This window comes from Xenopus tropicalis, chromosome 4, assembly GCF_000004195.4.
Source record: "Xenopus tropicalis strain Nigerian chromosome 4, UCB_Xtro_10.0, whole genome shotgun sequence".
NCBI classification, from domain to species: domain Eukaryota; kingdom Metazoa; phylum Chordata; class Amphibia; order Anura; family Pipidae; genus Xenopus; species Xenopus tropicalis.
The window spans coordinates 124,803,922-124,818,719 of NC_030680.2; the positions used below are offsets into that span (position 1 = coordinate 124,803,922).

The window sequence follows — 14,798 nt, forward strand, 5'->3', positions numbered from 1 at the left end:
TTATTATCAGCAGTACAAGTTTATTTTGATTCAAGCAGAAAATTTAATTAACACCCTGGAAGGAATAGGTTTCACTAAACAGCTAAATAAGATAAAGTCAATATAAACCCTACCTATAAAAAAAAGTATATTTTCTATTAAAAAATTCTGCTTAGAAAATACATCTGTGTCTCACTGACATTATCTTTTCCAAACAAAATGTTAAAATTGCAGTTTTCTAATAAAAAGTAATAGCAATATCCAGTTCTCACCCAGATTTACACAAAAATAAAAATATAGAAATCATGGCATTATGTAGCAACAGAAAAAAACACAAAATACAATGCTAAAGATATTCCCTATAAAGAGCTGGGCATTTTGGTGGAGACTCCCATGTTCTTATTCTTTACAGTTGTGTAATTGTCTGTAGAATTCTGCATTTTCCCTCCAGCATATTGTGGGTTAAGGGCCCTTATCAATCAAACAGTGCTGTATACAATTTGTTCTGTACAGTCGGTGGGATCCATGTTTGCTTGCTTCTTATAGGCACAAATAATTTCTTCTTCTCTAATAACCTGTTAATACATTTTAATAGCAAATTTTAAAGAGAAATGAACCTTTATTTGCCAGATTAAGTTGAACATGTTTAAAGTTACACTGAGTTTATGGTCTTTAGAACTGGACCACACATGGATGGCCAAACTGGCACCTCCGCAATAAAATTTGCAAGGGCTTTTCCTGCTTGTTATCACTCTGAGTGCCATTGCTTTCTATTTTCTCAAACTGCACCCCAGGCCAGACTGCGGGATTGTTAGGTGCAGTTACAGGTCAGGCTGATGACCCCATGCACACAGCATATTGGGCAGTCAGTCATCATGGATTTCCAATCTGGTCAATAAACTGTCACACAACTGAAGATAATATATTTTGGGTGAAAGTTGGCTGGCTAGTTAGAGATAAATCCATGGACAGATGTTTTTTTGTGGGCTCTTTCTTATATTTAATCTATTCATGCATCACATCAAGGCCATGTGATAATTCCATATTTTCATACATCCGAGGAGGCATAATAATACTGGGAGACAAGAATGTCAGAACATTACATGTTAGGCCTCAGGATTTTGTATTAATGATTATATTACTGTATTATTGAGATTATCTCAACAAAAGAATCCCATTTATCTTCATTATATCATTTGATTCTATGAACTGGTAAATCAAACCAAGCTGAGGTGAGATGTTCCGTTACACAGACACACAGTTATAAGTACTGACCTGCTTATGTTCCTTGCAGTTCAGATAAAGTGCAAATGACATTAGTAAACCCAGGGCGACTGCTCCGATACAATGATAAAGGGTGAAGTATCCCCATGAAGTACTGGCTGTAACTAAAAAGTGGACAACATGGGGAACAGTTTTTTTATAACCAAAATTTCATTTTCAGGGTCATTTTAATAAATGGGCAAAAGGAACATTTGCCCAGGGCCCATCTGTCTATACATCTGAGGAGCCAGATAATGAAGGCTTCCCTTTTAATATGCCCAGTGCTAGTAATTTAGCTACTGGCGCATGGGTCACTCAGGAGGAGATTCAAAAGAGACTTGAACATGTAAAGGTAAACAAAGGTCCAGGACCGGATGGGATTCATCCCAGGGTATTAAATGAGCTGAGCGCTGTGATTGCCAAACCTCTTCACTTAATTTTTCAGGATTCGTTGAGGTCTGGCATGGTGCCAAGAGACTGGCGGATTGCTAATGTGGTGCTGAGGTGACCTTCCTGTAATTTAAAGCTTTCTGGATAACAGATCCCACACCTGTATTATCCCATGTAATAGATGCTAGATAATTTCAGATTTTTCAGAATTCACATCAGGGATATCCAGGCTGCAGCCGTCCAGCTGTTGTTAAACTGCAGCTCACAGAATTCTCCCCTCAGTATAAGGACATCTTTTATTTAACTCCAATGGGGGCCCACCCATATGCATTTGTAGCCCCCTCCCCTTTGTTCTCCTACACTGTAAATAAATTCATTCAAATAAAATATTTTCAACGAAATAAGTATCCCCTGGTACAATGTTTGTATGCAGTCTGGTATATAATTAAATCACCTGTAACATCAGCTGTCACATTAAGGAAGGTCCCATTCCCATGTCCTTGTAAAGTCCGACTGAGCTCCAGTGCAACTTCACAGATGTACATTCCGGTGTCTGAGATTTGCACTCTGTGCAGCTGGATGCTGGCTGATCTGTTATTGATAAATTCACTCTGACATGCTCCGGAGACTCTGCCTGTGAAATTCCCACTATTATTAGTGACCTCAGGCCCCCCCAGCACATGTCTGTACCACCTGTACCAGCCCATGGTCCCATTCTCAGTGCTGCTGAGTGTATAGTGACACTGTAAGGTGACTGTGCTGCCCTCTGTGGCACTCACTGCAGGGATCTGGGACACCCGGATATTCTGTAAGAGACACCCTGAAGCACATAGGGAATAAAGAGTAAATCATTCAGAAAAGGCAGAACCATTAGGTTAAAAAAGCCATACACTTTTTATAAGTCAAAGAGAAATATTTCACCCATAATTATGAAGATGACGGCCTGATACATATGATATTCTGTATAGCGTAACCTAAGGATTAAATATATTAACTAACCCGCCATATGTCCCTCAGGACCCTCACCTTTGTAAGAAGCTGCTTCCATTTATTGTTTAATCGTAAGGTAATATGTAGCCATACACATCTTTGCTTTCCTATTCCAAGGGTGATGGCACACAGGGGGCTTTGTCAAACAGCCAGAGATACTTAACCATGGAGGTGAATGGGAATAGCTGCAGGTGAAACATATGAGTTGTGTATGTGAGACTGGCTACTTTGCATTTTCTCATGACTATGTGATTCATATTTTTTGTTTTGACGCTTGCCTGACCTTGACTTCACTGTTTGCTGCCTGTACTGACCCTTTGTTTACGAATTACGCCTTTTGGATTTCGACTCTGTGCCTTGTTGCTTGCACAGAATGGACCTCAGCCTGTTCCATCTTGTCTCCTCTCCCTAACTTCACTTTCACGCTAGGTTCCCGTGCCTGCCCAGAACATTTGCCCTGGTTCTCTCACAATAAGTTCTGGCAGCACCAGGGCTCCCCCCGAAGCGAAAGGTGGCTGTTATAGGCAGAAGAATGAGCTCTGACTGGGATCTTGGCTTTGTTCTGGGTTTGGGATACCGTGCGTGACCCGCCTAGAGAGCGCCCCCCACCGCCCCACTAGACCACCAGGAACTGTTACACCTGCCTACCAACCCCAGGTAAGTGTAAAAAAACACAAATACACAAACACACACACTTATAACACTAATATACACTTACACATATTTTGGGGGAGGCTGGGGGATTTCACACATTCACAGCACTCACACTTACATGTAAACACACACGCACACAACACGTGTTTTGGCAAGTATACAGACACAATTACACAATTTTGTGGGTTTTTTTAAATTTAAAAAAAAATGTTTTATTGTCATTTCAGATAGCGTATTCGCTAACCGCACTGTGCAATACCTTTTTTTGCTCCAGCCAAAATGCTTAAACTGTGATTCTGACTGCAGATTTCACTAGGCGAGAAATAAAAACATTGATTTTAGGGGTTTTTTTGGATTTTAGCAATTGTATTGCATTTCACATTGTTCTTTGTTACTTGTCTTTGCCCATGGAAATTTTGTCTGCTGTATATTGATTTGGGTGCCTCTGTACACCACATAGTTTGGTAAATTGATGTACATTGGGCATAAAACTGTAGAGTAGGCCCCTGACAGTCTTATTTAGAATGTTTTATGTTGATATGTTATGAAATGTGGGGTACATAATGGGGTACAATGCAAGCTTTGTGACGATTTTAAACAATGTAATATGTAGTATTGCTTTGTAGTTTGGTAGTTTGCAGTAGAAAGATGTATTTACCCATTTTTGTTTTGTCAGAATGTGCTGTTAGGGGGTCTTATGGCACATAAAACATATACTTAGAGCTTATATTGCAGTGTTTAGAGTGTCAGATATGAAAATTCATATGCACTATTTTCTTTTTAATGTCTCTATATGCCACATAGTTTGGTAAATCTATGCATATTGGGCATCAAACTGTTCAATAGACCCATGGCATTCATATTTACAATGTTTTATGTTGATAAGTTATGAAATGTAGTATATAAAATAGGGTAAAATGCAAGCTTTTAGACAATTTTCAAACATTACATAAAAATTGCCACATTTAGCTTAGCTTTGCTGTTTGGTGCTTTGCCATACAAAGACATATTAAACTATTTTACATTCAGCAGAATATGTATTTTCTGAAAATATGAGATATTCTGGGATCAACTTACATATTTCCCACTTTTACCACATTTATTTCTACTACCAAAAAATACACCACCTGATTTATATGCCATGAAATATGTATGCACTAACTTACTTTTGGGGTCTCTAAATGCAAGATACTTTGGCGATTCTATGCACAATGGGCATCAAACTGTTCAGTGGACCCTTGGCTTTCATATTTATGATGTTTTTTATTTGTACCTAATGTTATGTAGAAGATAACATGCTTAAATTTGAAGGTTTGATGAGATTTTCAGGTATTTCATCAAAACCACCAATTTTGGGAAAGCACTGTGACTCCGTAGCTTGAAGTACAAAGACATGGGTACCCACTTTTTGTCCTTATATGTACTTTCTAAAAATATATGGTTTTAGGGGGGTCAGTGTATTTTTTGTGTTTTTACCCCACAAAAAAAATGCAGTAAATGTGTTGAATTTTCAGTAGCTGAAGTGATCTCTGGGCAATTTGTATGCACTAACTTCCTTTTGGGGTGTCTAAATGCCAGATAGTTTGTTGATCCTATGCACAATGGGCATCAAACTGTTCAGTGAACCCTTGGCTTACATATTTAGGATTTTTTTCCTGGTACCTAATGTTATGTGGGAGATATGATGCTTAAAAGTGGAAGTTTTGAGGCAATTTTTTAGAATTTTCATAATTTTTTTGTGGAAATTGCTAAATTCAGAAAAGCATTGCCGTTTGGTACTTAGCAGTTGAAAGACATGGTTACCCATTCCGGATTCTACAAAATGTGTACATTTCAAAAATATATGGTTTTCTAGGTAAACCTAGTGTTCAAGGATTTTTGGCTTTGGAATGTAAAGTATGCCACATTCTGCTGTAATGCTTTGAAAATTTGGTAATTTACTGCTGGTAGTTTTTGATCTATAGAAGATAGAAATCTCCATAAAACTATACTTATCAGGTATTGGCACGTTTGGGAGACATGAGGCTTTCCAAATCAGTCGAATTTATGTCCATAAAATAAAATATATTTCTGGTATAAATCCCTATATCGTGAAAAATATCAATTTTTGTTTTTATTTAGAGCTCTAAATCGTGTCCCAGAAGTGGAAATGCACAAAATCTCAGGCAGATTTGGAAAGCTCAGGTTCTCCTGAAAAAAACGACATATAGTTTTCCTACCTAAACTTAACCCCCCACCCCAGTAAAGGCCCCTAAAATGAGAGAGCACAGAATATTTGCAAAACGTCTGGCACTGAGGGGAAACGAAATGTGAAATTATGCTGGCACTTAAACTTTAATATCTTCTTTAATAAATATACTAACCCATCAAAGCATACTAACCAATCACAGGCTACTAACCCAATTAGTCACCCAATCATAGATTCCCCCAGCTCTCACCTCTCAGGGCTCCCAGCAGTAACAGCAGTGCCAGACCTCTCATTCTTATTGTGACTAATGAGTCTGACCAGACACAACATTTACTTCAACAGGTCTCAGGCTCCAGAGGAAGTCAGCTGATCAGAAGGCGGTTTCACTGTGAAGCAAAGAATAATCCATCAAAGCATAAATGCAGAACCTGATTCAGACAAAAAGAAAGAATTTTACATTTCTTGAACTTAAGTCCAAAAATAATTGTTTATGCCAGAAGTTCCTGGGCCCCCAAATACCTTTTAACCCTCTACTAACCTTGATGAAGATGACGTGTTTTGATGTGATGGATATAGGTAGATTATTTGTATTAAACTGCTAAGCTCCATGTTTATTTTTATGTTATAATTACTGTGTTATTGAGGGTTTAAACAGGTGAAACAAGTACCTTCAGCCTGCAATACTGAGGCTTCTGGGAGTCACTGGCCAACAGGACTTACATGTGATAGAACTTGAAAGTAATCACTCAGAAACCTGAAGCAGAAACAGTTGCCACCAAGTTCTATCAGACAGTTGGTTTTCTGGATGGCAGTTTTGCATTGTTAATGCCGACTTTATGATAATTATGTACAGGTATGAGATCTGTTATTCAGAAACCTGTTATCCAGAAAACTTCAAATTACAGAAAGGCCATCTCACATAGACTCCATTTTAATAAAAAAAATTAGATTTTTAAGAATAATTTCCCTTTTCTCTGCAAAAGTTGGATCCCAACTTAGATATAATAAATTGAGCATTCTGGATAACAGGTCCCATACCTGTATAATGGAAACAACATGATGGACAAAATCTTTATGTAGGGAGCTGTGTACACTTATCTCTCCTCTGTGTTGTTACTGTGCAAGGAGGAGGAGCCCCCACCCCCTGTGTGAGCTGAGAGGAAGGAAGTGAGAAGGAGGTGTTGCTGGAAGCAGAGAGATAAGCAAGGTGCTGGTAGCTCACACAGTGTTCTGTATAAGAAAGTAATTGGAAACCCCCCCAGTGGCAGAAAGCGCTCTCTTTTAGGGTGCAGAAGGAAAGGGGGTCCCTGTCAGGGATCTGAAGAGCAAAGCGTGCTCTTCTCAGGGCATGGAAAGCCAAAGGGAGTTCTTCTCAAGACTCTGAAGTACTTGCCACATAAGTGGGGTATTCCCCTCAGCAGTTCAGAAAGTGCCAGCTATGTTATGAGAGTATAGTTGCCCCTGGCTGACAGACTGTCTCTATCTCTGCGAATTTAAAGTATAGCGTCCGCCAATAAATCCATCAACCTTTCCAGTGTGTGTGTGTTGTGGATCAGAGAAGTTTCCCAGGGAGGGGTACCGCAGTCCAACCTGTCCTGACCCTGGGTGGAGGTTATCAGTGTACCTGCTCTTCCATATAGCGGAGGCACAGGGCTCCTGTAGCGCCACACGCAAGTGAATGCATGCTAGATCTCATGGAGAGGGCTACATTTATATCGTTCAAACCTCTCAGAATACTTTAATCCTGAATTTCAGTATTCAGCAAGAGCAAACAATGTTTCCCCTATAAACAGGAGCATTTTTGGGGTTCAAGCCACCTAAGTTGGCTAATGCCACCCTCCAGTGCAATTACCATTCCATGCTCCAATGAGGCTGCATCACTACTGCAATAGGGCTCTCTGCACAAGAAGAGACAAACACCTCTTACTGCTTCAGCTGTTAATTTTACCAGGGTACCTTGCCTCGTGGCAGCAGCATCACTGTCTATAAACCATTATAAAACAGGGGTGAAGGAGATGCTATTGAAAAAGTTGCAGGTAAAACCTAGTCCCTTTGTTAAATGTATATTGAAGCAGTAGAATTCTTAATGAATCACATAAGTGAGTGTAGGACTGGCCAGACCGGGGATGACTATGATGCAGTTGGCCAGCTTGAAGTATATTGTAATATATAGACAAACAATCTCTGTTTTGCTTAAAGGTGAGGGCATTTCTTGGTAGTTTAATGCACAGATGTCTTAGGGGTATATTTATCATGCTGTGTAAAAAGTGGAGTGAAGCATTACTGGTTATGATGCTGAGGGCAACCAATCAGCAACTAAATTTTAACAGTTAGAAAACCAAAGCGAAGCATCTGATTGGCTGCTATAAGCAACATCACCGGTGATATTTTACTCTAATTTTTACACAGTATGATAAATATACCGCTAATTAATGTCCTAAACATATTGGTATTGGGTGAGTGCAGAGGATCTCTTGTTGTTGTTTACACTGAGAATATTGGCAAGTACTACTCTCAGTTTGGATCAGCTCTTTACCTACTTCATCTGGATTATTATTATTATTATTCTTAATTTATTTGGGTAGTTTACAGTTGGCAAAACAAGTTGCTTAAATTGAAAATGTGTTCCCTGTAACTGGATTGTATTACAGCCTAACTTTTCACAGGCTCTGGTACCACTGGTTGGTAAATCACAGTCTGTGTGCTTGGCACATATGTAGTTTGTTAGAGGAGAACTAAACCCTAAAAATAAATAAGGCTAAAATGCCATATTTTATATACTGTCCTTATCCCAACAGCCTACAGTTTCAGAATCTCAATAACTGTAATTATCCAGGACCAAACTTATCACAGGGGCTCCCCATCTTGGAAAGTGTCTGAAGAACTACAATGCTCAGTGTGCTTTCAGCAGCTGTTGAGAAGCCGAGCTTAGGGGTCGTCACAAATTATCAAGCAGAAAATGAGGCTGGCCTATCATATAAGCTGATGCTGCAGGGCTGATTATTAATTTCTAATGTTAATTGCTCTGGTTCAAGGGCTGCCATGTTATGAGAATGTGAATGAATTAATTACTAATCAGCCTTATATTGTGATATTTATATTCTATATATACAGTATATTGTGAGTGGGCCCCTAAGCTCAGGTAAGTGCCAGCAGCACAGAGCATGTGTAGAAGGTGTAGGAATCAGAAGAAAAGAAGATGGGGGCTACTGGGGCCATTTGGGGCACAGATCTTCCCTGCTAAAGGGCTGGGGGTGGGGGCTTGGGCTGGTACAGAAGCCCAAAACATAAAGTATGACATTTTTATTCTACTTCTTTAATTAGGTCTTAGTTCTTCTTTAACCTAATTATTTTCTGAATGTATTTATTATAATGTTAGTGATATAGTTTATATGTGTTTGTTTAATTAGCAGTAAAAAAGTTTCATCTATAAAGAGCCAGATGAGTGGGGAGGTCGCTAGAAATGAATTCTCTAACATTCATATTGCCATGAAAATATTTCATGCTTGGCAGGAGTGATGCTGCTGATCTCAATGTCATTCCTCAGTTTTTCAGGGCGTGTGGGTCGTCACATTCTCATACGGACTGAAGCCAAGTGTAAGTATTCCGCTCTGTATTCTAAATTATAACATTATAAGAGTCATTTACTTACAGTACCTAAGTACAGTATGCAAAGTGCCGTTTCGGATGCAGTTTTTCATCATTTCTGCTGCAAAGTCAAAAAACTCATAATAAATTTGCCCCATAACATTTTTTGTTTTAGTTGAATAAAACAAAATATAAACAATGTGAATCCCAACCTTTTTATTACAATTTGCCTACCAGATGTATTCAATTTACTTATACATTTAAAAACTCAGTGCAATTATTGCTGTTTTCACTTGTATAAATACAGTATAAGGATTTGCTCAGCTGGTAATGGCAGACAGGAGACAGGGACACCAGACAGATTTCTCCATGATCTTTATTATCAGCAGTACAAGTTTATCCAAAGGTCAGTTTATCCAGAGTCTCTAATCAAACATGATATGGATCCTCACTCCGATGGGGTCTAAAACTTTCCTCCACCCCATACAAAATATGGCAGAATACCTTAATGGCTTTCAGTTCTCTGTGTTTTTGCAAAGAGAAACCCTGGTTCACACACCAGCCAGAACACACAATGGAACCCAGTCTCAGAGAGAACATAAAGAAAGGGGAGGTCAACCATGATAGACCATAGTTAATCTAGGAATGGAGATCTCATCCCATCCAAAACTCTACAAAGCCTCCTTACTCAGAACCCTGAATATACATTTTAAAAACCCCAAGAAAACATAACTTGTTCCTCCAAATATACCAACTCTGGGGCCCGTCACCATGTATAGGTCAAATACACTCCATCCCAGTTTCCCTTTCATTATCTCACAACAATATGTGATGACCCTCCCATAATTCAGAGTTCTCTGGACAGGAAAAAGATCTCATACCTGTATATCGAATGCAGAAATGAATTAAACATCTGGGTCTAAATGACATTACCATTTCAGAATGAAATGTTAAAATTGCAGTTTTCTAATAAAAAGCTATAACAATATCCAGTTCTCAACCAGTTGAGAGTTTACACAGCAATAAAAACATAGAAATCAAAGCATTATGTAGCAGCAGAAAACAGAACAAAGATAGAAAATAATTTTTACGAAGAGCTATAAAAGCTAATTTATTAATGGCTGCCCTATGCGCATTTGTGGTAGTAACTTGTTCTATACTTTTCAGTTGTGTACTGGTAGAATTCTGATTTTTCCCTTCAGCATATTGTGTTTCAGGCTCCTTAACAATCAATAACAATGCTGTATACAGTTTCATCTCCAAGTTGTTCTGTACAGTAGTCGGTAGGATCCTTGTCTGCATCTCTTTGCGCCATTTTCTTCTTCTGTTAGCTAAAAAAAAACAAACCAATAAATTACATAAAGGCTAGGGTTTATAATTTTATTCTATGCACTGGTAAATCAAAATCAAACCAAGCTGAGGTGAGATGTTCCGTTACACAGACACACAGCTATAAGTACTGACCTGCTTATGTTCCTTGCATTTTGGATAAAGCGCAAATTACTAAACCCAGGGCGACTGCTCCAATACAGTGATACATGGTGAAGCATCTGCATGAAGTACTGACTGTAACTGAAAAGGGGACAGAGTCAGTATAGAGAAAAACATTTATTATAAATTGTATTTCATATAAATTATGGAGAACTCTGTGGATTCATTAATAAAACACTCTAAAAAGATGCAAGGATATATTTATCATATAACAAATAAATATAAAAAATAAATAAATGATGGGAGGTGAAAGGAGTAAAAAAAAAAGTAGTAGTAGGTTGCAGATCTATGCTTTGATTTATAAAACTGATCAGGGAAAAAAATGTTAATGGTGCTGCTCAGAGATGCCATAGACGTCAGTGGGAAGTGTATGTTCTGAATTGTAGATAATCATATTTTAATTTTCTCCAAAATTCAAAACAATGCAATGTATCATGTGGGTTAAAAATACAACGGCTCCTATAAATAACAAAAACAAGTCAGCTCAAGTTTGATAAGTGATTATAAAGCTGTTAATTTTTAAAATACAACCATTAATAAAACAGTTGGTTGTTATAAATAATAAATATGATAGAATATAAATAAAGTGCCCTCACCTGTTGCAGTCACATTGAGGAAAGTCCCTTTACCGTGTCCTTTAATTTGCTCCTGGCCAGAAAACTCCACTTCACAGAAATACATTCCGGTGTCTGTGACTGTTACTCTGTGCAACTGTATGCTGGCTGATCTCTTCTTCAGGAAATCTTCTGGGCTTTCTTTGGTAATTCTGTCCTTAAAATCATCACTTTTAAAAATATCAGTTCCTTGCAGGTTATATTTGTACCATTTGTACCAGCCGGCTGGTAGATTCAAATTGTTTGAGTTGTAGCTACACTCTAGGTTGGCTGTGCTGCCCTCTATGGCATTCACTTCAGGGATCTGGGATACTTCTATGTTCTGTGAGAGAGAACCTGAAATACACATACAAGTCAGGCATGTATTTATATCAGCCCTTACTGTTTACTGAACACAGCAGGAAATAAGTTACAAAGATTGTGTCCACGAATAAACATATAAAAAAGGAGGCAAACATTTTAGCTTTATCAAATCAACAACCTTAAAAATGGTTGTTACATGAAAAGAGACATCGAAGATAATCCCCCCATATCCACATTATTGTGCTGCTTCTGCACCCTCACCTCGCACTGCCGCCAGTATCAGCAAGAGCTCTGACCACTTCATCTTCTCTTGTGAATTAACAACATAGAGTTCTCTGCTTGTTCAGGACCCCAGGTTTCAGCTTCCTGAGGAAATTACAGTGGGTCTCTGAGAGATATCTGGTCAGTATAAAAGATGAAACCAAAAGATGTGTAAATGTACCTGTTAAACATAGTTACATAATAATTTAGCTTGAAAAAGACACATCTAACAAGTTCAACCTTTTGGTCTAAATGAAACCTGTCTAGCTGATAGCTGATCCAGAGAAAGGCAAAAATAATGTGCAAATCTGTACTATTTCCAGCGCTTTCTCTATATTTATTCTACCAAGCACATTCGATTAACTCTATAATTGCAAAGGTAAACTGCTTAAATAACACCCCAATACAAAAGGTAAATAAAGAAAAAGGAATGGGGACTTTAATATGTAACAAAAATAAATGTGGCACGTGTAAGCATAGAAAAACAAGAGATACTAATACAGTTCACAATAGTAAATGGGGAAAAAAGTATTATAATTTGTCAGTCATAATATACAATTTATGCATTGAATGTGGATGTCCAGGTATGAGATACATTGGTAGAACATTCAGAACCCTTAATACACAGTTCTTGGAACAATGTTCCCATATATTTCAATGCAGTACACAATAAGAATTACAGTCAGATTAATGTAGAGGTGCTTGAAGAAATCCCAGATGGTTATAATATAGGTGATAGAATGAGAGCTTTGTGTCAAAGGGAAAATAATTATATTTTCTTTTTGGACACACTAATACCTAATGGGTTAAATTAAAGATTGAAGACCCATATGTTTTAGAAATAGGAATAAGGTTTATTAATGGTTGGTATAAAACAGGGGGCAATAGAGTGTAATGTAATATTTGATTTGTTGCATTTGTATTTATTTGCTTAATCAGATATGACTTGTATTTGTATTACTGGAGTTAACTTGTGCCACTGTGTCTTTAAAAAGGAAGGGGAATTCAGGCAGCAGCATCCCCTGATGATGGGTCACGTGAGCAGAAACACATAGGGAGCTACCCCACAGATTTTCCCAAGGAGCAGGAACAAGCTGACCAACCCTCCTTCATTGCTTGCTGGGGATATTAGAGAAAACTGATTCCTTCAGCCTAACAGACTGGGGGGACTGCAAAAGCTGAAAAATACTGGTGCTCAGTGGAGGAGAAGGGCTCACACATTGGCTACAATAGCAGACTCAAGATGAACACTGATGCTAATTAATGCCCACATGCTGTGTCACCAGATCCTACAGACTGTGACCTGCACACTGGGGAAAGGCTACTTGCCTGATATGCTTTTTTTTTTAAATCACATTTGTGAGTAGTATTTTAATGGCTAAAATATGTTTTAAATGTTTTTATTATCTATACTATTTGTGCTTCCTAGTGATAAGCGAATCTGTCCTGTTTTGATTTGTGGGAAAATCTGTGAAAAAACAACAAAAAATTTGTGAAACAGTGAAAATGACGCACATAAAAAGAAAATTGTTGCACACGTCAAAAATAATTGTCAAATGCGTAATTTTATTGCCGAGCATTGAATTTTTATGGTCTGAATTTTTCCACCCATTTTGTGAACAAATCCGAGAATGGCAAAACATGGAATTTTGGAGCAAATCTATGCCTGTCGAAAAATTTTCTGAAAATCTGAAGCCTCTCCAATATCCCTTTGAGGGGTAAAAAATCCTAGCAATTCTAGTAACACTGTATTCCCTCACTTGCTAAAACCCATCCAACCCCTTCTTAAAGCTATCTAATATATCAGCCAGTGCGACCATTTTATTATTAAGATGAAACCTCCTTTCTTCTGATCTTGTGGATGCCCTTATGCCCATTGGAATAATGTAATAGTAAAAAAAGCTTTAGATGGTTTATGGTCCCTGTATATTTTTATACATAGTTATCATATCTTCACATAATTGCCATATCTGCAGCATTTCTAACTTGGCAGTCTTTCCTCATAACTGAGACTTCCCATGCTCTTAACCAGCTTAGTTGCATTTCTATGAACTCTCTGTTCTTTAAACTTTCCCTAATTTAATAAGATCCTATTTGAGAACCCGGAGAACAAAACTGCACTACATTGTAGATGAGGCCTTACCAGCGCTTATACCCATTAAGTTACTTGCAAATTTTTACATCCCATGTGTATAACCTTACATTTATCTAATTTGCCAATTAGCCACTCAGATGGACAGGCTCCTCTCCAAGTACACTATGGAACATATATGGCGTGCTATTGGATATTTTACGCTCCGGTGTTATTTCCTCGCTCCTTGGTGCCAATTCTCCATTACTTATTAACCCATAGTGGCACAAACTTATAGCACTGTGATTTAAAATGTATTTTATACCTTTTGAAAAACCATCTAACAACAGATGTCAAAGTAACAGGCCTATAGTTATCAGGCTGTGAAGAGAATCATATTTTGATGAATGGCACAACGCTAGAAATGTGCCCATCTTTTAACATCATACTAGACATTAAACACACTTGTACACTTACACCCTTGCACACTCACACACTTGCACACTCGCACACTTACACTTGCACACTTACTCACGCACACTCACACACGCACACTTACACACGCACAATTTCACACTTACACTTGCAACCATTTCCAACTGATGGCTGATCTTCCGACTGATAGTCTTGCGTCATTAGCGGCCATCTTTATGATAATTGTGTATAATAATAAACATAAGCAACTAGGAAAAAGTTTGCCAATAGTTTCTTTCAGCATTTTATAACCCTTGTTTTGCTATTAATTTGCACGAGAAAGCTTCTTTGGGGGAAAACTTTCTTGCTACACCAAACACACCCAAAACATCATCCATATATAAATGTACTGATAATGAGCCGAATAGATGATTTGAAAAAATGTTTCTGTATTTCTTTGAGAGCTTACAGCAGGAGACTGGTTAGTGCTACCAACCTCCAGTTTTATAGGGGGAAATACAAGCAGAACAGGTGCGTGCATTCAACTCCACAAAAAGAGGCAAATTTCCAGTTGAAAACCTTTGGCTCTTAC

General features: G+C 38.0%; 1 protein-coding gene and 1 pseudogene across 1 annotated transcript; both read right to left on the reverse strand.

The window, feature by feature from the left end:
* Positions 1-330: 330 nt before the first annotated feature.
* LOC100490602 (natural cytotoxicity triggering receptor 3) lies at positions 331-5,796 on the reverse strand. Its single transcript, XM_031900398.1, has 4 exons — positions 5,715-5,796; positions 2,087-2,452; positions 1,255-1,361; positions 331-554 (listed from the first exon to the last, which is right to left on the reverse strand). The coding sequence occupies exons 1-4, from the start codon at positions 5,755-5,757 to the stop codon at positions 459-461; spliced, it is 612 nt and encodes a 203-aa protein (XP_031756258.1). The 5' UTR covers positions 5,758-5,796; the 3' UTR covers positions 331-458.
* A 3,801-nt stretch (positions 5,797-9,597) lies between these two features.
* On the reverse strand, positions 9,598-14,428 carry LOC116410506 (annotated as a pseudogene).
* Positions 14,429-14,798: the final 370 nt, after the last annotated feature.

Excerpts from the sequence above, each read along its gene's own strand:
- LOC100490602 (XM_031900398.1), bottom strand. The coding sequence starts at position 5,757 with ATGAGAGGTCTGGCACTGCTGTTACTGCTGGGAGCCCTGAGAG. Across the intron at positions 2,453-5,714 it reads ACTGCTGGGAGCCCTGAGAG|GGTGTCTCTTACAGAATATC; the intron begins GTGAGAGCTGGG and ends TATGTGCTTCAG. Across the intron at positions 1,362-2,086 it reads TGTGACAGCTGATGTTACAG|CCAGTACTTCATGGGGATAC; the intron begins GTGATTTAATTA and ends TTTTAGTTACAG.